Below are 25,677 nucleotides of genomic sequence, written 5' to 3' on the forward strand. Positions count from 1 at the left end.
TACTTACGTTGAGTACCATTGTTCAATCCAATCCGAGATCCGATTAGTTATCGTAAACACCCACCCACTGAGTACTGGATATGTGTACTAACTAGTAACTTTCTATTAAATTATCTAAATTTCGACAATGCGTATAAATGTATACATGATACATATATTTATGGTTCTTGGTTTATATGGTACAAACTTAATATACTATTTTTTAAATTCATTTCCGAAAAAGATAATTTAATAGAAAGAATTCCAGAAGTCGAACGAGTATCGATGCATGGCAAATGTATCGATACTCGTTCGATGTATCGATACATCATTTCACACGTCACCATACCCCCACCACATACTCCGGGTGTACTATCATCATTCAGTTTGATTTACGCGTAACGATTTTATGCGGATTGGAGCTTGATTCATCTCCTTCGCAAGTTGATATTTCCACGAAATTCTAAGGGTCGCCCAAGGCCAGAAAGTAAAATGACGGAAAACAAAACAGAATTTGTGAGTATCTTCGAATATCTCGCTTTCTCGATCCGGTTGAGTCTATCATAACCTCTATTCTCGAGATTTGTTTGCAATTATGTGTCATAAAGGATTTATAATTTTATTCCAACTTAGCGTTTCCAATTTTATCTAATTAATCACTTCTAATTCGGGAGATTGTGGACATGAGATTTTATCAAGTCTAAACTTATGAAATTGGAAGGCATGAATGTCTGTATTTACATGACTAGAAAATTAAGCCATTGCGAAAATACATCTGTTTATTCTATATACTCTATTCTATATATATTCTATATAGTATTAATAGATGTATAATACAGTGGACTCTCTATACAAAAGAAATACATTCCACGTTATAGGAATCTGACATTATATGAAACCAAAAGTGAGAAAAGTTAGAACCGAATACTCCTTTTTAATATAACAGAAAATAATATGCAATTTATTCTATTGTAAACAACATGTTAGAACTAAATAAATACTCTTCTAATTACGTTATACAAAGGTAGTAGCTCCATTTTTAGTTCACATTATAAGAATACAGTGTTATAAGGGGTTTTTCTATATATAGTATTTTTTTTATATCAATACTATTAATATAATAATATCTATAACTATTACCAAGTAAAACAGTAAAATATCTGTGAATCTGTTTTTCTTGTACAGAGATTTTATTGTTTCACATCTCTATTTAAAAGTACTGAAATAAAAGATTAATTTGTATTTAGTAACATAAATTAATAATTTGAATCGTGAAAGTTATATGTGGTGCAATTTTTTTAGGACTGGGGTAATGAAAAATTACAACGTGCTCAGAAGACTGTCGACGAATCACCATACGACTTGGAAGCATGGAGTATACTTATAAGGGAAGCACAGAACAGACCAATCACAGAAGTGAGACCAGTATTCGACAAGCTCGTTTCAGTATTTCCATCAGCTGGACGTTATTGGAAAATTTACATAGAACAAGAGGTAATTGATTATATCACTTTTTTATAAAATCAAGCAACTATGTAGAGATTACTTATCTTTAGTATATAACTAGAATCTTTTATACATTCTATTTTTTTATACGTTCTTAATGTATTTTTATACATATTTATAAAAAAATACATATTTATAAAATTTTAATCTCTACATTTTATTTGTTTCTCTAGATGAAAATGCGGAACTTTGAAAAGGTGGAAAAGGTATGTTAATTCTATGAATTTGTATGTTAGTGTAAACAAATTTATACACATTTATATATTTATTTGTTATTAATTAAATTAGCTCTATTCCCACAAATATTTAAAATGACACATAGAAAATTTGTGCAGATAAATGAATTAAGCATTGATAAAATATAAAGCTCTTGAATTAAAATATCTTTATACTGAAATTTGCTTCTTTTGTGTTATAATTACTAAAATTGTTGAAATTGATATCTATAAATATAAAAAAGATATTTTATATAATTTTCTCTTATTATATTAATTCATTAATCAACTTAATCAATGGTCGCGCGTCTTTTTCCGTTATAAATTAACTTTCTTATCATAAACGCTGTTTTACAGAGTGGATTTTATTTTGTTGCTGTAATATAACAGGCTAGAATTTTAGGATATCACTAACACGAAGTGTCCGACTATTATCATATAATGTGATTCTAAGCAAATTTTGCAAATTATGTGAGGTGAATAAAAAGACTATTTCACCACAGACCAATTATTTCATTGATTAATAATCGATCTTTTTACATATTTGGGAGGTTGTTTTCTTTGGTTATAATTTATATGATTTGTTGTAAAGTTTATTTGAAAATAGTAATTGCTGTCATAATATCCAAAGAAGACAACTTTCTGAATGTAATAGCCTTATATTCCTTCCTGCAATATATTTTTATTTGTGCTTAAGATGTGTTAAATCGATACTAAATCGACTGTATATAAATATTACCAACTATATGGTACTTACAATAAATAAGATTCGAGCTATTCTTATATGATATCAGATCCTCAATAAAATCATAATACATTGAGGAATACTTTATAACGTTTTTTTTTATTCAACCATAAATATATGGAAAGTTTCATTCTACACCTTCCCTTTTAGTAATATTTGAGAAAATCTGATGGAAACTCAAATGTTGCTATAACCTTTAGAAGTAGCATAAGGTGATAAAATGTTTAATTAAGTATTTTACATATTTAATTTTTCTTCTTAATTTAGTTTATTATCATCTAATGTCTAATGCATTATTACTATTATTGCATTTCTATAATCACTTTGTGCTGCTTCACATTGTCTTAATTTTTTTATAATGTCTTGGGATCATTCATTTCTGGATCCCACATAGGTTTGTTCTTCTATAATTGGCCCCACTTGCAGAGAATAAATAAATTTTTTATTTTATGGGGCTTTTCTTTTTGAGTTATATTATTGTGTTATATAAAACAATATATATATTTTATATATGAAACATAGTAATATTTCTTTCATTATTGCCAATGAATCGTATATTTATCGTTTATACAATAAACTGTTGTCGATTGATGCATTGGTGCATTATTATTTATCCCAATTTTATATACTATTGTTATTAGTGACTGTATCATATTAAAAAATTTTCTTAATATACTCTGCCTGTTATTTCCTCTATAAATGTATAATTTATCCCATGGTTTATATTAGAAATGTTTAACTTTGTGTATAAATAAACTTGCCTTTATGGGTAAGTAATTTGGTGGATATATATATATATACTTATATATCTTCCTTTGGGATAAAGAGCTTGTATGAAGTCTTATATTTATGACGTCTGGTTATACAGATACATTTCTAAAATGTGTGTTTTGTCTAACAGCTTTTCCAAAGGTGCCTCATGAAAATATTAAATATTGAATTGTGGAAACTATATCTTTCTTATGTCAAAGAAACAAAAGCGAGTCTTACTACGTATAAGTAAGTACATGGAAATATTTTGTTTTAAAATATATCCTGGTACAAGTGTGTGTAAGCATTATTTATTTTTGGTACCGATCGATTTCAAGTTAATTACACAGTTTGAGAAAAATTACTTGTCGTTTTTTATATGTTTTTAAAGTGACAGAAATTGTAACATTTTTTTTAGGGAGAAAATGGCACAAGCATATGACTTCGCATTGGATAAAATTGGCATGGATATTCACTCTTACAGCATTTGGAATGATTATGTCATGTTTTTGAAAAGTGTCGAAGCAGTCGGATCATACGCAGAAAATCAAAAAATCAGTGCTGTACGAAAGGTAATACGCTAAAATGCTAAGTATTTTATAATATATCATAAATTTAATATTTTAGAAATTATTTAAAGTAATTCTTAATGTATTATATTATAGGTTTATCAACGAGGAGTTATTAACCCCATGATAAACATGGAGCAACTGTGGAAGGATTATATGTCGTTTGAGCAGAACATTAATCCAATAATCGCAGAAAAAATGGCTATAGAAAGATCTAGGGACTACATGAATGCAAGACGCGTCGCTAAAGAATTGGAAGCAGTTACGAGAGGTTTGAATCGGAGTGCACCCAGCGTACCTCCAACTGGTCATCCCGAAGAAGTTAAACAAGTACTTGTCAACATATTATTCTCTTTTTTATTATTAAAATCAATTTTCAATATCAATTGCAAAATATTCAAATATACAATGTATATGTATATTATATTGAATTTATTTTTATTAAGGTCGAATTATGGAAGAAATATATTGCTTGGGAACGAAGTAATCCTCTAAGAACAGAAGATACATCGCTGGTTGCTCGAAGAGTCATGTTCGCGATCGAACAGTGCCTCTTATGTTTGGGTCACCATCCAGCGGTATGGCACCAAGCAGCGCATTTCTTAGAGCTGAGTTCTAAGATATTGACAGAGAAAGGTGACGTGAATGCGGCTAAGAATCTCAGTGACGAGGCCGCTACCATGTTCGAGAGGGCGACAAGTACATTGTTGTCGAAGAATATGTTGTTATATTTTGCGCACGCAGACTTCGAGGAGGGTAGAGTGAAATACGAGAAAGTGCATCAAATATATCAAAAATTTCTCGATATACCCGACATAGATCCTACTTTGGTTAGTATACGTATATTTGTGCTTGAATAATCATGTTGTCTAAAATACTAAATTTTTTTTCGTCACGCAGGCCTACGTGCAATATATGAAATTTGCAAGAAGAGCTGAAGGTATAAAATCTGCTAGGACAGTATTCAAACGAGCACGAGAAGACATAAGATGTAAACATCATGTTTACGTTGCCGCTGCATTAATGGAGTACTATTGCACTAAAGATAAAAATATAGCATTCCGTATTTTTGAATTAGGGTTAAAGAAATTTGGAGATAATCCTGATTATATTCTTTGTTACATAGATTACTTGTCACATTTAAACGGTAAGAATCCAAGAAAATTATGTATAATTTCATTTATGTGCTGTTTTAAATTGTATTGTTACATATGTTTTTTGTGCAGAGGATAATAATACAAGAGTTCTATTCGAGAGAGTATTATCTTCTGGCTCTAGCTTAGAACCAGAAAAATCAGTGTACGTATATATTTAAAAAAATTACTATATATATAATAATTATTATTCATATATATTGTAACTATTATTTATTTTACATATCGATTCATTATTTTTTACAGAGATATATGGAATCGTTTCTTGGAGTTCGAATCTAATATTGGCGATCTAGCTAGTATCGTCAAAGTCGAGAAGAGACGAAGTGCAGTATTGGAAAAGGTTACTATTTGTCTCAGACACTTGTATATGGGAAATAATGTATGATAATAATTAAAATTATCGTTTGTCTATTTTGTTAGATAAAAGAATTCGAAGGAAAAGAGACTGCCCAGTTAGTAGACAGATATAAATTTTTGGATTTGTATCCATGTACTGCTATGGAACTGAGATCAATTGGATATATGGACGTCTCTAGTGTTGCTAGAAATTCGATTGGCGTTGTACCCCGTGTACCTGATCCAGAAGAAGCAATTGCAGCTTTGCCCAGACCCGATTTGTCGCAAATGATACCATATAAGCCAAAAGTAAATCCTTTGCCTGGTGAACATCCGGTATCAGGTAAGTCTCATTGAATATATTTCTGCTTATATCAAATTTAATCAGTGAGTTATATATTATCATGTCTACTGTGTCATAGGCGGTTCATTCCCGTTACCACCAGCTGCAGCTCAATTGTGCACCATATTGCCGCCACCTGGTTGCTTCAGAGGCCCGTTTGTTGCTGTTGATTTATTGATGGATGTTTTCAGTAGAATTCAATTACCCGATCATGGTACTTATTATTGTACTTGTAAATTCTTATCTTTATGCTTGGCGCATTATACAAAATTGAACTTTACAGCACCGTTGCCAGTGGCGGATAACGGATGCGATACCAAGTTGTTCGATCTCGCGAAATCTGTGCATTGGATCGTCGACGAGAGTAATGATGGCGTAAGCATCGGATCGAAACGTAGACGAACGCGTTTAGGTGGCGACGACAGTGAGGAGGAAGATTTACCGCCTCCACCTATAAACGATATTTATCGCCAAAGACAACAGAAACGAGTCAAATGAATGAGTGAAAAATGAATAACACGCAATTGGTAAAAATATGATGAATGACTGGCCACGCGTGACGATTCGTATTTCTGAATGTATTTTTATGATTTTGTTTCTTGTCACCGTTGGTGAAAGAAACAGACCTATTATTATCATAAAACGTATATTACATTTGTAAAGTTATAAAATTCCTTATGTGACATCGTGCACAATATTTTGAGTACCATGTACTCAGAAATTCTACTTTGCGTCCTTTAACTCTATTCTCCTTCATATGTATACAATTGTTTATGATTAAATATATTATTTTATAAATAGATTGATGTATCAATTTACATATAAGATAAAAAGAAGGACAATGGATACTGCCCACTTATAGATAGACAAATTTCTGATTTGTGCGTAATCAACTCAAACATCAAGATTATCTCGGTTTTATCAAAATCGATATTGTTGGAAAATGGGATTATAACTAAAACTATCATTGTACAAGCAATCTATAAATTTTGTTGCATTTTATGAAGAGATCGCATTTAATATTTTTACTTGATGAAAACTCTTCTATGCCAATATTCATTTAAGATGTATGTAACGTGTCGTAAAGGACCAATAAACGATTAATGTGATACTACATCTCATCGCAATATGGCTATTTTTTATACCCATATCTCATTTTTAAATTCTGCAATTGAACTGCGATAAATTCTAAAATCAATCTTCGAAATTGTGGTTTATGCGTCATCACAGAATCTGTGAAAACAGGAATGTATATATTTATTATGTCATTCGTTTCATTTAAAAACAGTAAATTTGCAAAAAAAAATATTCAATAATTTTATCACTTTCAAATGTAAACGGAAGATCATTAGATATATGATAATTGGTCGGTTAACAGATTGGGGATATTAACGCCTCAATGAAGTAAATAGTTCGTCATCAGCGCTTCTCGCGGGTAAGGTAGACTTTGTTAGCAGGTACAACTTTACGATAAGGGTGCAATTAAACTTTGATCACTATTCCTAGTTCGAGTGGCTGGTAATGGCCCCCTTGGGTTAACGGTAAATTGGGCTGCGGGCTTCGAAAATAGTTAGCGTCCGCAGTTAGACCTGCACTGAAAACTTGATAAACGACTGAAATCTGCACGAAACCGCATCAGTTTGTCAACCGTTTCCTCAAATTTCAATTCATTTTAGATAAAAAAATGGACTTGCTAAAAAAACCCCATGGAACTAACGTTTAACGAAAAGTTAACATCACTTTTTCATTCGTTTGTTTGACTTTTAAAATTTCATGATATTTTATTAGCCAGATGTAATAAAAATAATTCATAAACATTGAATGCATACGTACGCGTAACCAAAATTAAAAACTAAATGCTTTCAAATATATTTATATTTCCTTCATAATTTAATTTATAAATAATATATATATTTTTTAAATAAAAATTCATTAAAAAGATATAATGGTTGTTATTATTTTTTTTTATTGGGCGAATATCGATAAAAAATTCAAAACATCGCCTAATATTTAGTCTCACGTAATAAACCGTTTAATTGATTATGTTAAATATCATTTAAAGATTATTTTATCATTTATTGTTTGATTTATATCGTTTATTTATAAGATGAAAACAATTTAGCGTCCATCTTTCTACAGTGTTTAACGTTTATTAAGGACAGACCGACAGACTTTTGACCGACATGGTAAACTCGTGGTTAACTATGGGGTATACTGGCCGCTTTATCGTCTTAATTACTACTGAATGAAGTGCATGCGATGAGCGGCAAGGGGATATCCAAACTCTATTACGCGCACATAAATCCTCGAGCGTTTGACGCGTAACTACGGCATACTTGCGCGTCCATCTATCTTGGGTTGGGATACCTCGCACTTGTACTCTCTTCTGGAACCGCCTGCGCCATCGAGATTCCCCCTGATGAGCGTAACGTGTCCTCTTCTGGGAAATCGATGTTGCAGTCTCGGTATGACTAATTATGCTAGCTCGTTCATCATATTTCGGTAAATACGATGAGTAAAAGGAAAGTTTCATCCTTTTTTAACGCGATCGATTAGGATTTTTAACATTGCTCTCGTTCCTGCGTATATCGCAATTATTTTTTAATTTACATTCGTGGCTATGTGTCCGTTTGCATTAATGTTGTAGAATTTCATAAATAATATTATTTTTAATAACACCGTCGCAATGTTTCTCATAATGAGATCCATCACAATAAAATCCATTACAAAGTATCTATCTCATTATGTAGAATAAGTTAAATATTGAATATTTTTTTATAGAAAAGCATAATTTTCGCGTAAACAGCGTCTAATATTTTATCAACAAACATTAAAAGGTTAATTGTCAGTCGGTTGCTTTTTCTCTCGCAATTTTCTCTCAATAATTACGATGTTGTATTTACGAAGCTCATATGTTGCAGAATTTAATGGGAAGCAATTAGCGATTAACAAATGTACGTGTATGTAAAATACAATATTTCCTCGTTAATAATATTTATTTTATTACAACATATGATCGCGTATTATATAAATTTGTCTTACGTAGCATGCAAATTGATAGCATATGCGGAAATACGTTATATAATTCACATAATGTGCGAAAATTCGACACTATAAATTTGTTACGATTGCTTTTGTATATTTCAACTATTGTTTCTGCGAGATGGAAACAGCTTCTGGATTATGTGTAATTAAATAATGCAAGCTAAAGCAGTAGATGGTTAAAAGCAGCGAATGCATATTTCGCATTCATATTTCATTCTGAAAGACGAACTTAGATAGAGAGGGATTTTTAATCATTAAATTTACACAGTCGGAAGGATTAAAGGCGATTATGAACAAAGGATAGACGATTGCGAAGTCACTATTTAATTATTCGGTGAAAAGTTTTTGTCACTTGTGATTCACGTCGGTGAGCTACAAAGCTGATCTCTCTCCGCCGGAAAGTTCAGGAATAAAACCAGCATGGTACCGCTGATTTTTCTCCGTTTTCGGACGGTAGAGAATTGGGATCTATCTCGCCATTACGTACGACCGGCTCGATTTACTCGATTCCAACTATCGGGACGTATATCGTCCCCCGCGACGTTAACGAAGATTTTACAAACTGACGCCGCCATTAATTCTGCAAGCGTGAAAATTTAGGGAGACGTCGGCTCCGCTACTCGCCCGGGACGCGACTTGGGACGGTCTTTGAAACTTTGGTTCTATCTCGGAGGAAGACAAATGACAAGAGCCGAAAGCAGCAGGCCCTGCTTGCTGCTCGTACTCGGCCTTTCATAGAACGCCAACGCATAACTCTCGTACTTGGTGGTGTGTGCACGGGACCACTCCAAGATAGAGCTCGTAAGAGTAATTTCTTCCTCGCATCGGCAACGACAAGACTAACAACGACCACGATCATCCTCTCTTCCACAAACTTCGAAATTCTATCTAAGATAGACATTTTGCATGTCGATCGCGATTTCGGAACTGCGAAATTTGTCTCATGAATGAATGTAACATGAATGCACGAGAAACTTGTTTCTTCAAGATAGTTTCATCGACAATGAACATGAAATATCTTTTCGAAGATTATTAACGACAACTGTACATAATTTTCATGTAACTTTGCGAAGTCTAGAGTATTTCTTCGCGCGTCTGTACCCGAGCGGTCGGATCGTTCAAGCTGCAGCGCTACGCAATGAATCCTAAGTGCCGCCTAAAATGAATTTTACCTCGGTAAATGGACCGCTTTGGGGATTTTAATTGAACACGTCGCCGGTTTATCGTCATCCCCCAGGTCGTATCGACGACAATTTATTGTATTACTCGTATTACCGGGCATCGCGCGCGCGGGCGGACAGATCTATGAGTACGATAGTGCGGCTGTATTGGCGGAGTGATTCAATAGCACTCGTCATCCGGAGGCGGCATCGTTATCCTCACAATGGTTATCTGAACCTACCCGTGCGCGCGCGCGCTCCCCCGACCCGCGATAATGGCATTTTGTAAAATGAACGGATTGTGACTGTCGCCGTTGGAGGCCGGGCGCATCCCTCTCTGGTTCATCGAACCCCCCATGCGATCGCGCCGTCGTCGTGCGAGCTCTAGTTAGAAAAATGCTCGGCTGGAGGAAGAATACCGAGATATACATCCGATAGCTCGGGCGCTCCGGCAAAGCGAGAAAAGCTCGGGCTCTTTCTCCACCCTCACCCTTTCTCCGCAGTTCCACTTTATTCCCTCGGTATGCATTATCGACGTAATAAACTTCCAGCGGATATTTATGCGAGATTGCCACGTTATCCTACGTGAGGGATGCTCATTCGCGCGGGAAAATTATACCTCGGGACGACGGCTAATGTATTAACATGCGAAAGGTACGAAGGAAATGACCGGCGCGACGACGGCGACGGCGACGGCGGCGGCGGCGCAGCACCGGCGACTTACTTTATGGAATAATAACGGCGCATTGAAGAGATGATAATATTAGTCGCGGTTGAAGATTTACGGGCGAGCGCAATTGGACGATGTAATGTAATGTAGCTGTGTGCAACGAAGGGATTAATGAAGAAAAACCGTGACTTTTCTCCCTTTACTCTCCAACCCGCCGTTCTCCTCTATTCCCTCGCGCCTTTTTGCGCCGATTCCAAGAAGTCATAATATTAACGCTATATCTCTTTGTTACGCTCGCTGCATCAGATGAAACGGATAATGGATAATGTTATACTTGTCTTAATAAACTTTCACTTATTTGCTTCAGCGAAGCCTAATCTTTTACGATTTAGCGCCTTAGTTCGTAAGACGCACGCGTCTTCTTCACGCGGTGTTCCCTCAAATTAATTCACATTTCTGCAGTTGAATTACAATTACTGCTGCACCGGCGTGAAACTTTTTTTCGCCGCCTCGTTTTAAAAATGAATGTATAATTTAATTTGGTTGATGTTCATTAGGGACGTGCGAACGAGATATCTCGTGAAAACTCGTATCCTGCACGATACAGACATGTTTTTGTCACCTCGACTAGCGTAGAGAAAGAGAGACGCGGGCCGTCGAGCGATATGCATCGCTGGACGCTAACTAGACATTCGGATCTCAGCGAGAAAGATGTGGAAAAAAGTCCTGTAAAAGTACATATGTTTTGCAGGCAGCTTGATGCGTTTCTGATATACGTACGGTTCAAATCTTTATCGAGACGAGCGAGAATATATCCTGATAAATGCTCGCCTGTACTTATTCGTTCCTACATCGACGTGATAAATGATAACGCGAAAGCCGCAAGCGGCTAAGCGTATATACCTGGCAAATCGCGTGTATTTACGCACACATACACACGCGCACGCGCGCGCACATACACACGCATACGCGATGATTCGTACAATGCGTCGCGAAACAATAGTGTTAATTACACGGACCTCGTCTAATTCAAATTAGGCCGATATCCGTGCCGTTAATATTAATTACCCCACCCTAATTGCGCATATTCCGTTAAATTACTGACGCAGCCCTGCAAGCGATGACGCGCGTCTCCGCCAGCGGATTCATTTGTAGTCGCGTTGCGCGATATTTATGCACCGAATTCGCGCAGCGGGGTTATGTCCCCGCGCGCCGAGGATGTTGAAATTACGATCGAGGACGTGCGTTGCGCAGAGATGCGCGCGTTCTAGGCTTAATTTGTTCAAGGCACCGAGGCGCAGCAGCGGCTCGTTGCGAATAGAGACAGATAGAAATGGGAATGCAACGCGATGTGGCTGCTGGACTGGAGTTTACTGCCTCAAGCAAGTTATATTATGCAGAATGATAATAGCATGTTCAAGCTGAGCTATACGTTGCGAGTATTGATACATCTATACAGCCAAATTTCCGTAACAGAAATTTAATTGCGACTTGGGTATTTAGACGAAATTTAATTGCGCAAGAATCTTCGGGGTTGGCCTACAAAATTAGGAATAAATTGATATTATAATTTTTTTCATTTGTCATTAAATTTATGTGGAAGATTCGATCTTAAATGATTTTAAGATTTATGAAAATCAAACGTGATTTTTATCTTCCAAAAAATCAAGTATCGCCATTTTGATGCGCCTTATCGTAAAGTCATTCATTTCGAGAGCACTGCAAGTCCAGTTTCCAAGAATTATGAATTTAAATAGGATATTAATATAAATTTATGTAGAACAAGATTCGTGGAAAAGAACTTTTGTGATTCTAGTAGAATTTACAAAAGTTTACTTACACCACTTTCAGATTTGCATAAAAAATAAAGATAATCTTGGTTCTATTTCGCATTGATTGCAATTAAATTTCTGTTAGGGAAATATCGAGTTTACATTGACCAAACAATCTATATGCGGAATGAAGAAGTTTTAATACCCTGTATAACGTGACTCCGAGAAACTCCGTCGTCAGAGACGGTCAGTTGTTTCGAGACCGAGGCGCACCCCGGTTTTTTCAACCCCCTTAGGAGTTGAACGTCTTTCGCTTCAGCGATACAAATTGTGCAACAAAAAATAAGGTCAAGAGTTATATTTCCGTTGTTTATCTGCGCATACAATCGCGACTGGAGCGTCAAATTGCTATTGAAGACCGAATCAGCAGCAATTTCAATCGATGCATCTACTTGACCGGTGTCCGACGTCGACGATCATCGAGATATCTCGAGCAGCACCACCGCGCGCGCTGGCATACATGTACATTTATTATGTATATTGATAATCCTTATGTAACGCACATACACGTATATACGGATATACGGATATACGCTAAATTCAGGTACATCGACACTGTCTTCGCAGGTTTATTTTCGTGGCATTTTTTTCCAATTTTGGAAAGATATCGATCATTGCATAAGTCTTTAAAGAGTTCGTCAATTTGCACTGCAAATATTGCGGACTATCTTGCACAAACGTTTTACTCGCGATGCCAGTCACGGTTGTGTCCGCGGAAATTCTGAATTGTCGCGATATACGGTCAACTTAAAATTTGATACGCCACATAAATTATAACCGAATCGTCTCGTCATGCTCGAGTTTTATCGATTAATTTCTCAAGCTCACGTTTTATTTCGTCTGAATAAAATGAAAAACTTTGACAATCTCGCGTTTTAATTTTTCTCTATCGTCATTTTAGCTGCAAAATATTTGAGAGGGAGACGTTGGAATTTCTCTTGTCACATTAGCCCGAGCGTGGATAATGAAAATGGCATACCGCATTGTTAATTTAGAACGAAAATGGCATTGCGCACGCGATCAACTTGTCTCGTACTTGAATTCGGATTTATTGATTTCTTCGTGGCGTCTGTGCGTTACTTGATTGGACGTTTCTCCCGATTGAAAAGGCGTCACGACAAGTTAGTGTGCATATGACAGCTACATCGGCGTAATCTTCGCAATAGAACTGCGTAACCCAACGAATTCCGAAAGGCCTCGTTCCTGTTCGCGGAGAGTTGTTCGCAGGTTGTTCGAAACGTACACGTCAAATTGTATAACAATATTAGAAAATTGCGCGTCGGTAAAATAAATAGTAAAAAGGAAAGAAAAATAAAGGAGTACGTTTCTATTGTGCAAGTGCACTAAAGTTTAATGGTCGTGGCTTTGGTTTCCATATTTCCGTTGTTGGCAAAGAATCGAATATATATTTTCCACAAGATCAGAGTATGACAAAGTAATCTTGAATAAATTCATTTTGAAATGTGTAAAAATTATTTTCATATCAAATAATATTCTTTATAATTTAAAAAAATTTTCAATTTCCTTAAGAAAAAAAAAATCTAAAAATTTTCTAAGAAATTACAACTAAAATATTTTGATGTGGTTTGAAATTTTACTAGAATTCTTAAGAGAAAATTTTTTGAAGAACAAAATTCTTAAGAAAATTTTTAGAATCTTTAAAAAATTTTTTTTTAAGAAAATAAGATTTAAACCATTTTATATAACAAAGTAATTTAGTTATATTTTAGAAAAATTCTAAATTTTCTCAAGAAACAAGATCTAAAATTTTGTAAAAAAATATAACTATTTTGTTATATAAAATGGTTTTAAAATTTACTAAAATTGTTAAAAAAAGACACTTTTCTTAAGATAAAAATTCTTAAAAAAATATTTGGAATTTCTCGAATTTTTTTCTTAAAAATATTTTTCTTAAGAATTTTAGTAAATTTAAAATTATTTTATTTAGCAAAATAGTTTAATTATACTTTATTCAAATTTAACCAAATTTTACTAAAAATAAAAATAATGAAATTTGTCAAAGTCCACGTTGTTTCACGACTATCACGATTTTTTAAATAAATTTTTAAAAAATTCTACGCATAAAATTTTACCTGATTTAGTTTCTAATCTACTCTAATTCATTTCATTCGTCGTAAGTCGCGAGAAATTCTTACATCAATTATGACTTACTTTTCGATGACCACGTCCGGAAATTGGAAAAAAATACGTCGCTTTCCCTGTCCGCTATTACTGCTCGCCGCGTATCCATGTAAACATCTTGAAATTTTCGCGAAGTCGTTATTCCATTGCAGGTACTTCCAAGCACTTTTCATCACACTCCGTCCGCGGCACCCGTTTCGTTTCGCCAGGACGAAATCGCCGTCCGCGACCGTTTCCACGAGATCCATCAGAAGATTCTCGCGGAAATCGGAAAAAGGAGTTACTCCCCCCCCCATCCTATCCCGCCCGCCATTACTACTCATCGCGCGTCACGTAGGTACCCCGGAATTTTCGCAAAGTCGTTATTCCGCTAGACGCACTTCCGCGTACGTTTCACCACCCTATCTCTCTCACCTTTCGTGCTTTCGATACGCACTTTACACCACGCACCTTCGACACGCGTTTTTTACGTCCTTTCCCCGTCGAAACACCTCACCCTCACACACGACGCGACACTTGCGACGCAATTACCGAAACGCGACACTCCGCGACACTCGTCCCGTTTCGCGAGGACCGACTACCGTCCGCGACCACTTTCACGGCATCGGAGGATCCTTGGGAAGATCCTTGGACTTGTTCCTGGGGCTGCTCGAGCCTCTTATCAGCGAATTACCTTCTCGATCCGCGATCAATAACGGAAGCGGACGCGACCGTGCCGGCACTCGGGGGCGACTGACGACCCACTTCTGTCAACTGTTTAACAATCGATTAGTCGCACGCTCCGCATCGATAAGTACTCGAAGTGCACAAAATCTGATCGACGTCTTGTTGGTCGATGGAGTATTATCGCGTTTCTTGACACAGTAAATGATCGAAATGCTCCGATCGAGTGTTTAATGCTGTTTACATTCTTTTTTCGCGACGCACTCGTACCTTAATGTGCAGCGGACTTCAGGGTGTGCGTCCGTGCGGAGTAAGGCGCGCGATTATAACAATCGAGTGTAAATAACAATGCGACGACGACACTCGGTTAACAGAGGGAGGGGGAGAAGAAATGCGCGGCGCGGTTTGATTTTTTATTCACGTATAGTCTCCCGCTTCTCGGAACGTTTTCCGGCAGTTTCTCGAAATCAGGTTCGAACATAAATTCCCGTAATGACATCCGATACTCCCGATCGATTGCATGTTATAATGCAGGACTCCTGCCATTCCAGTTTTGACGATTTCTAAATCTTTGAGTAAAAATTCAAGCGTAATGTAAATTATCACATTTCCTTAGCTTTTTGAAAAAAAGCAAATCACATAATTATATCCTTTAAACTAAGCTTGATTAATAAGAAGTCTGTAGCCAAAAGTTGATAAGGATATTTGTAATTGCGAAGATCTTAGGTCATAACCGACCCATTGTGGTGACACGCATACTTTCTCCGAAGATTGGCAGAAGTCGGTCGTGAAAATGAGGTAAAGAAAGATGAAAAAATCTGGATTGAAATAATTTTGTAGGCAATTGTGTCGTTTAAAGCGAGACTCGCAGTCGTTTCAGAGTTATGGATTAATAGTGCAACTTTAAGATCCGATGCAGCGGCGTTGTGTATACATATATTGAACTAAGCTCGGCTGTTGTTACTCTCACGGACGGAATTGCGAGAAATTAAGAGAGTCTCGAAATACATAGTAGTTACAGTCGCGGTCAGTGAAATTGATAACACGCGGAAGCGTGCTATGATAAATAGCTTCGTTGGTCCGATAGCGGCGAAGGAAACGAAGTCGCGGAAAGGGGAAACGAGCGAGACGGCGCTATTAATCAGCAACGGGTGTGTTTTGTTGTTCTTTCATAAAACAAGATACCTACGTTGCAACTGGTTGTAACGCTACACTCTTTACACAAGCATCCTACCGGCGATCTTCGATACGCTAGAAGGAATTAAAAGCGCCTCGCCTCGAGACTCGGAGGAATCTTTAATTAGTCCCGACGTAGACACGTTTCGTTTCTTTCTGTTACGTGACAAACCACGTGAATCACACGAAAACACAACGCCTGCGTTCTTCTTCCGGACCGCGTTCTTCTTCCGCGAACAAACGCGTGCCGAAACGAGGGCAAATAAAATTTACAGGGTACACAGGGAGCTCGCTTAACCCCTGCTTGTTATCGCGCGCATTGGTTAGTCAAACATTGATCGAGAGGGGACAGGGGAGGGTGAATTTTAATTTCGCAATATCGATATGTTAGTTACGTTCAATGAGAAATTTGCTCTGAACCCTACGTCCCCATTGAGTAACAATACTCGGGTGTATTAACTTCAGAACAGCGCGCTCGAGGGTGCAATGGAGTCCTGCAAACATAATTGCATCTGTAGAAAGATATGTCTGTGCGTGCGTGCGTATGTCCAAAAATTTATTTTTTTCAGGTAAAGATCAATTTTCAATATTTTCCTTTCTCCTAATGTTTCTGATATCTTTCACGTATCTCTCTCTCTCTCTCTCTCTCTCTCTCTCTCTCTCTCTCTCTCTCTTCAATACGAACAGCTCAGTATGTACAAGTTGAGTTATTTAAATAAAATCACCTGCATTTCAAAATACATTTTAAAGTATGAAGAATGAAGATGCATGTATGTTGTGTATGTATATGAAAGTTTTATCTATCTAGAAATGGAAAAGATATATATTCAGTTTATAATTCCGTCTGGAGAAATACCTCGTTTTACTTTTGATATGTTGACTATGTTCAGCTTACGTGTGCGTTATTCTTAAATGGCATGATATAAGAGCATGAATTACATCGCATGCATATTTTAATAGCGCGGAATGAAATGAATATAAATGAGCGCAGTCCGCGTGAGCGAGCGAATGAACGTAATTACGGAAGGATTATTGCAAGCTCGATGATAAAAAAAGTATGAGCTGTCCTAGGTTTTCACTTTCTTTCATCAATGGACACTTTGACCAATTTACTATCGATTCCTTTTGAGCGGAAACTTCATTATACATTATCATTTTAACTACCTCTAGCGGTATGTGCGTATGCGTAATTATATAACGGAGTTTCGTTCATTTACATTCAAATGACCCGAGTTTTTCAGAATTTTAATCCGAGGTTTAATCAGATTTAATACTCATTAGTCGGAATTCAATAACGAACGAATAGTTCAAACTTGTAAAGGTAAGTTGTAAAGTAATAATCTTCTTTGCGAACTCTTTGCAAGGAAAGAATAGCATCCAAATTTTCAAAAGAATCTCTGCTGGTAAAAAAAAGGTATAACAAATTGTAGTTTTACGCGCATGTACGATACTTTACGATCTTTGCTATAAATATCTATAATTTAAAATCAACGATTTTTAAATATTTTGTATCGAATAAAAGTCTCGGAAGTTTAAATATCGAATTTGCAGAAGAAATTTTTTCACGTGACACACGAAGCACCCGTGCGAACGCATACACACGCGCGCGCGCGCGCGCGCACAGGCAGAGTCTCAGGAAGATCCTTTGTACATCACGTGAATGCGAGCGAGACGTAATCACAAGTTAGAAGATCGTAACGATCATCCGCGGATCAAAGAGACGCGCTTTCACGTCGTAGTTCGTGAAGCTCGCCAAACGAAGCTCGTGCTGCCGCGAAACTGTAAAGGTTCTCGGAGCGAATACGTGACACGCGAAGCTCCACCGTCGGTGAGCGATGCGTCGGCGTTCTCTGTTACGGCTGCACGGCAAACACGCATTTTGCCATGGATTCGCATGCACCGCGCAGGGAAAAGGATGCATTTTCTGGCGCGTTTAAATCTCAAAGGACCTCCGGCCTGTGGATTCCGGCCAAAATGTTTTAATTACTCACGCTACAAAAGCGTAGGAAACGTAAAAAGAACCGGGCACCGGTTGAAAAATGAAAAGTGACGCGGTTATGCGTCCTGGCGCCGTCGTCGCCTTCGAGCGCGCATAAAACATAGAATTAAATTAGAAGAAAAACAGAGAAGAACACGCCGGGACAACGATGTTGCCACGACGGGCCTTTATCTCGTTTGAACGCGCACACACAAGGGATCTATTATTTTAATTTCCCGCTTATTCTGATTTGCAGGCGCAAAAAAAAGACTGAAGAATTCACAATAGTCAAATAAATCTAAAAGTTAAATAAATGGCCTTTCCTTTCTTTTTACAAAGAGAGAAATTAAAGGTACTTATTACTGGCAATAAAATCTGCAAAAATTTTTAAACATATTTTAAACTGAGTATTATATACGAAATTTTTCAAATAATCCGTTGTTTTCTTTGAAAAATTTAACGGTAACGCATTATCTCATTCAAAGTCATAAAATCGCAGTGAAATAAAAAGAAACTAAAAGTTCAAATAAATAAAAGATCAAACAGCACATGTAGATTTATAATATACGTAGCTTTTGCACAAAAAATATACTAAAAATCTAAATAAAAAGCAAAATTTATAATACACGTATAATTATATGCAATAATATAACATCATTATAGCATACTTTTACTAATTATCATAAATAAAAAAAGATATTATACAAATTCGTAATTACTTTAATTGGAAATTTATGAAATATACATATTCATAATTATTTCTCGCAAATAATATTTGTATCAAATACGATTATGTGAATGCTTTATATCTTTGCGCGCAATAACGTGCCTCTTTCATGATCCTGTAAGTGGCAGTTAATATTAACATAATTCACATGCAAAGTTTCTGCTCTATATTATATTACAATACGATTTAGGATTTCTCCATTATTGTTTCTATTAAACATTTGATACCACGATTATTTAACCACTGACTACATCCGACTGACCAGCATAATTAGTTGCGATAAATTGACGCAAGTGTTCATAAAAGCGTTCGCTGGGAGGAAAAGGGGATGTTTTCACTTCGGGGCATTCAGACTATGTAGAGAAGATATATGGAGTTTCCGCTTGTGTGGGGATGCATTAAATAAACTAAGCGGACTATGCGCGCGGTCTTGAGTGAATACCTTCCGGCAAATAGAACGCTAATTAGTGGTAACGAGTAATATAAGTTGTCGAATTATGCAATCGCGGAATCAACATAATTCGCGTTCGCTCAAAATAGTCATAATATTACGCATATTGTGGCGGTATAAACTTCTACGGCCGATTCCAAAATAGATGTATTCGCAGGATAAACTAAACAATGAGAGATGTTTATATATATGAAAACATGGTGGATTATTCGATGCCGATAGTATAGTTTAGTCTTGTTTACCATTACTGATTTTATGTTACGAGCATGTAATTGCGATAAAGTACAAATATTATTACTAGTAACATCATATAATAATCTGCAGGAGAATTATTCCATAATACGCGCACTCAGGTCAGATGTAAAAAAAAATACAAAAAAAATCGAGAGGTTTCAGGTTTCAGCGCGTATGATATTTCGATAGTTAAAAAATTATCTCACACTATTGAATGTCGAATTGTATTCAACTTAGTTATTTTTTGAATTATTCCTGTGCTTCTGCTTCTACTTAATATATCGTTAATAAATTAAAACAATGAACACTGCTTATTTTAAAATTAAACAATTTAATCATATAATAAAAATGAGTTGATTAGATAAAGTTGTTTTTTACTATATGTTTTTGTTAAAATAATAATTTCGACACACGTGGAAGTTTAAAATAACAAAATGTTATTTAACTCAAAGAATTGATTTAAATTTGATCTTTTAATATTTAATAATGTTAGATAAAATCAGCCTTTTTTTCAGAAGAAAGCAAACACGTACACAATTATGTATGATAACAATTTGAAGTTATAAATGTTTAAATGCATTAGTATAAAAATTAATCTAATAGTTATTTAAGAAAATAGTGTCAAAAAAAGACTGCATGGAAAGAGAGAGAGAGAGAGAGAGAGAGAGAGAGAGAGAGAGAGAGAGAGACAAACTATTATATCAATAAAAATCTTTGCAGAAGAGAATTAAACAGATAGCACAGAAGAGAAACATCTTTTCTACCACACGGATTTGAGAGATATCAAAGGAGCTGCTCTCTTTAGATAACACAAGATCTCATTCGCTCTTAACGTTCTTTTTCTCGAAAAAGAAAAGTATGCAACCGCGCAACGTAAAACGAGAATTTTACCGTGAGCAAATTGGCGACGGAATAGCTAATTTTCTGCAAAACAGTCCTGACAGATTCGAAAGTGGTTTACACCTACATGTGTATATTTTCTCGCACCCTCGTTGCTCGGTGCACCGCTACTAGACTTATTTCATTACAGCACCTCTCACGCTCGCGCGCGAGGAACTCTCCGAGAACATCTAATTTCGTCCCTTATTTCCCAGACCGTAAACATGCGAAAGAAATCCTACGACTCGTAAATGAGAAACTTGAATAAGATCCTGACCAAAACGGCTCAAGCTCAAAGGGCATGTGACGTTCTGTAAACTAATGAAAACCTCAACTTGAGGAGTATTCGGCAGTATGAGTGTACAAGTCGTTTCAGAGTTTTACAACTTTTTATATTTTTTTTAATATCTTATTATTTTTAATATCTCTATAATTTAAAACAACACTGCAAAAATTTGCTCGATGCTCTTTTTGTAAGAGTTTTTAGATTCGGGAATAATTTTTTTTTCCAAGCAACTGCACGCGGAAGTATAATTGATTCGAGACAATCTTATATTTTATTCTTTTTATTTCTATCGAAAATGTTATACTACAGTAGAAAGTACGTGGTGATAGTGGTAGTAGTGATTGCTAATAATTGCGGTGATGATCTGTCTACAGCTGATTCTTTATAATAAGTTTTAATTAAGGATTAATTCGCATAATCTTTTTGTAATTAAATATCCGCACATTTCTGTTATCGGTGATGTTACCCGGCATTATTTAACTAGTGCTCAATTGATTGGAAGTTATTTGCTAAATCAACCTTGTTCACCCTTTTCTCTCATGGTTCTCACTCAACGTCCGTCTCCCTCTGTCTCAGAACTAGATGTACGGTGTGACAGAAGATAAAATAGAATCGTACCTTCGCAATACTTTATCTTCAAATAAGATAAATGTTTTAGACTGAAAAATAAAAATGTCAGAAATTTCCGATCAAATGTAACATCAAGTAATTTATTAGCTTTTTCATTTTTCATAAATTTTAGTTTATTATGAAGTTTTATTTCACCTCTTCAGTTCAGTTCAGAGTATTATATCATGTCAACAGAAAACTCTCAATACTTTAATTTACAGTATGTTACAATACTTTGCTACATACCTTAATAATAATAAATATTTAGAATTTTACGCAAAACTATAATCAATTTCAATAAATTGTAAATAAAAATATGATAAGTATTCTATTTTTTTTTTAGAATCTAAAACGAGATGCTTTCTTTATATTTTTAGTTAAATTTTGTCGGTCAATTTCATAAGAAATTTAAGAGTTCATTGAAAAGAGAAGCTCAGTTTACGAAACGAAGTAAAAATTGCACGGAATGTGTTTCTGAATATTATTTACCTCTCTTAATTAACATGGAAAGAGAGCGCACCCGAAGAGGGTTGCTGGCGAGCATCCCCCGAGGTCATCCGCCCGTATTTATACGGAGTGAATCTTTTTTCCGGCTATATGGAGTGGCACAATACTGCCTGATGTATACCGCCTGTAGCTAGGTTCGTAATTAAGCCGATCGCTAGATGTATTATGCAAGCATAAATCGGCAGCGGAAAGTTATAATTGAGTATGAATAATTAAAATACACCAGGTCCGAGGGAACTCCGTACTTTTCACAACAACATGAAAAGTCTCGTCGGATATTTATGGTTATACGCATACAGCCGTACGAAACATTCTTGAAACAATGGTATTACCGTCATAATACGCATAAATGCCAATAGCTATTGTTTAATAACGATATTTTGCGTTACGAGCAACGTTTACATTATAACGCGAATATATAAACGTGTAACACGGCCCATCAGTAATTAACACACGTTACCTAAATCCGCAATTTAACTTTGCAACATTAACTTTGTATTATAGAGGCAAAATGCTTGAGAAGTGAAGCAACGAAGGTAAAACGACAGTACATTCTTCATGTTAATTTATATTTTGTCGACAAGAAGCGGATGTGTTGCGATTTAATCTCGCAGACAACCGAGACCACAACTGTAAGTAAAGCAACGCGATTACTAAAACGATATGTTTTTCATACTAATTTACATTTCGTCGCTCCAACAAAAAGGAGGGTATGTCGCGACGTGAAGTAAAATGTCGACGAATACGAATGTTTCTTTAACGTTTCATTACGCGAAGGCAAAAAAGTCAACTGCTTAGTGAGTAAGATAGTTGGGAAAATTGGCTGAAGGGCAAGATCTTGTAGAAGGTCGAAACCCTAGTAAGAATTTCGAAGGATTTACCGGTATTCGCTGGTTGATTGCGCTCATCAAAGTAAGAAGACACACTTGGCTCTTTTGAAAATACCGAAGCTCTAAAGTGGAAGGATCAGAGAATAATGGCAAAGAGAACAATTCCTGCTCAGCAATATCTTTCAAAGGAAATAATGACGTAAAATATCTTGCGCGTATGGAATATAACTGTGTTTGAATATATCAGACAATTATTAATTGTCCAATTTTCTTCACACAACGATATGATTTATATTGATGGGACTTTGAGCGTAGTTTTAGTATCCCATAAGCGGATATTCGGATAAAGATAAAATAAATCCTGAAATCGTGCACGAGTATGGAGCAAAACTTAGAATTAGATGAAGGCTCGCGATTCAATGCCAGTTTTACGCGCTGGAAGCATCACAATGATATCTACCATCCGTTTTCGGAGGCAGAGGAAGAACGGATCGGACCGTCCGCGATCGACGGACACGTTTCAATTTCATACACGAATGCATCCGTCATTCTCTCGAATGTAGAAAGTGTGTGAGAGTAACGAAAAATTTACCATGTGTCGAGAAAGTCGAAATACGATGGTTTTGAAAAATGTAAATTATGCTAAGTATATCGGAATACGACGGAATATGTTGCTGTACGCCGAAAGATGTTACAGTATCCTGATGTAAAGTAAACGGAATTACATATAAACATTGTATGTCTTATTCAAATTATCCACAACAAGAAACATGAATACGTTAATAAAAATGTCGTTAATGTTTATTAATGATTGTTGAAATATATTTAAAATAAAATAATGCTTTTAAAATGACTGAATTTGAACATACGGCGAGTACTTTCCGTTTCTGATTATAATAATTTTTCGACATTAAAAACTTATTTAAGACGTATTTCTGCTGTACGGTGTATGTACATACATGCATTACATTTGTGCACACGATACGGACATCGCGATCGATACAAACTTAGAGACCTTTCAAGCGGCTTGCACGAGGATGCAGGATTCGCGAACCAAAAAAAAAAAAGAAAAACACGGGCTGATGAGCATGGAGAGGACTTTAAGTCGGCGAGAATGGAAAGTTGGAAGTGATCCAATGCGAAGGTAATCGGTAGTCGCGGATTTCGTGTAAATAGTAAAAACTCCTCGAGTTGGAACCGGACCAATAGCGTCGATACTGTGCCGTAACTTCCTCTTACGGCCAAATAACAAGTAGCCTGTAAAATTGAAGCATTCAATTTTACAAGTCGCAGCCTCAAACCCGTCTAGTCCAATAGCGAACGGTTCGCCGGAAAACCAGTATAACGTGCCGTTGCCTCTCGAAACTGTTTAGAAATTTAGTAACTTCCGCGCGCAAAAGAAATACAGTAAGCGTGTACATTTAGAAGTAAAGAAACAATTTATATTTGTACTTTTCGCAGGGACTTCAAGAATACTTATATTTCAATATTTTTATTTATATTTATATTTAATGCACATGTAAAAAGTAATAAATAATAAAAAAATTGAAAAAGTTATAATAAGTAGCTTATAATAATAGCTTTTCTCGAATTTATTTTCAAAAAAATAAACTCTGAATTTATTATTAATGATATATAGATTTCATATCTCAAAACATTATCAAAATAATAAAAATTACATAGAATATTCTAATATTACGTTTGAGTATCTGTGTATTTGACAACTTTGATTTTACTCTTTAATCCTGTGCACGATATTTGCAAAGTATTATAATAAAAAAATTGATTTCTGACTCATCGTCTTGATGATTACTGTAATAGACAAACATAAGATTAAAAAAATAAAATTGTGCTTAAAATAATCAATATTTTAAAGTTAATTCTTATACATCCAAAGAAAGGCTTCTTTAAAAAATTAATGCACTGCTATATGGTTTAAGAAAAGTTTCTTTAACTTGAAGAATTTTTTTTGATTGTTCCTTTTATTAGAATTAAAGTTTGGTTGTGTGCAACGCAAATTTTATTTAAATAAAAAAAATGTATTTTTAAAATCAGAACAACTAAATTATTTTTTACATTTCTGTCAATATTTTCTTTGTATCAAATAATTGTTAGTTTAAATTAAGCGAATAATTGATTTACTTTTAAAAAGGCTAATAACGTCATTTCTTGAAATCAAAATTTTTTTTTCCTCAAAGATATTTTTACTTCAACTTAAAAAAATTGAGCTAAAGAAAAGATTTCATCAATTTAAACATAACTTTTCTCTGAGTGTATATAAAACTTTATATAAATTTCCTTCCTTTCAGTATCTTTTTTTTTAATTTATTGTAATAAGATAGAATAAAAGAGAAAAAGATTATTAAATTTATATAAATAAAGAATTTTATTTACCCCAAAGTTGCTCCGCTGAGGCCAGATGCCTCTCCCAGGCCTCCTCCTCCTCTCAGATTCCATAAATCTGTAACATACAAGTACAGAAAAAATTATAGCAGCAAACAAAATAATTAATATTTAAAAAAATAATTATGTAGCTCGTTGAATTTTATTCATATTTTAAATAGTATCCTTAAAATAAATAGCACGAAAATCTGTTACTCTATAGACCTTTACATAATGCAAAATTAATTTTGGTTTTCTTTGAAATTAAACTTGAAATTAAACTTTGAAATTAAAATTTTAAACTCATCATATAAGATTTCTCTTTCTCTGTTTATAAGAACTTACTCAATCATGTTTAAAAGTAGAGAGTACTCTCCTTACGGATAACGCTCAATTTTCTGCTAGAATCAACGACATAACGTAATGGAAAGGAACAATCCTCTCGACGAGGAGGCGAAGAACCGAGATTAATTTTCAATATTCTCATCCAGACGTGAGGTACGACG

General features: G+C 35.3%; 1 protein-coding gene across 1 annotated transcript; it reads left to right on the top strand.

Moving 5' to 3' along the window:
* Positions 1–316: 316 nt before the first annotated feature.
* LOC105200972 (protein suppressor of forked) lies at positions 317–6,716 on the top strand. Its single transcript, XM_011168782.3, has 13 exons — positions 317–495; positions 1,282–1,473; positions 1,659–1,691; positions 3,347–3,444; positions 3,614–3,767; positions 3,861–4,094; positions 4,211–4,594; positions 4,665–4,911; positions 4,991–5,063; positions 5,165–5,261; positions 5,342–5,600; positions 5,680–5,814; positions 5,884–6,716. The coding sequence occupies exons 1-13, from the start codon at positions 472–474 to the stop codon at positions 6,096–6,098; spliced, it is 2,145 nt and encodes a 714-aa protein (XP_011167084.2). The 5' UTR covers positions 317–471; the 3' UTR covers positions 6,099–6,716.
* The last annotated feature ends 18,961 nt before the right edge of the window (positions 6,717–25,677 follow it).

This window comes from Solenopsis invicta, chromosome 15 (genome assembly GCF_016802725.1).
Source record: "Solenopsis invicta isolate M01_SB chromosome 15, UNIL_Sinv_3.0, whole genome shotgun sequence".
NCBI classification, from domain to species: Eukaryota; Metazoa; Arthropoda; class Insecta; order Hymenoptera; family Formicidae; genus Solenopsis; species Solenopsis invicta.

Coding starts and splice junctions, on each gene's coding strand:
- LOC105200972 (XM_011168782.3), top strand. CDS start 472: ATGACGGAAAACAAAACAGAATTT. Junction 3,445..3,613: donor GCGAGTCTTACTACGTATAA/GTAAGTACATGG, acceptor CATTTTTTTTAG/GGAGAAAATGGCACAAGCAT. Junction 3,768..3,860: donor AAATCAGTGCTGTACGAAAG/GTAATACGCTAA, acceptor ATTATATTATAG/GTTTATCAACGAGGAGTTAT.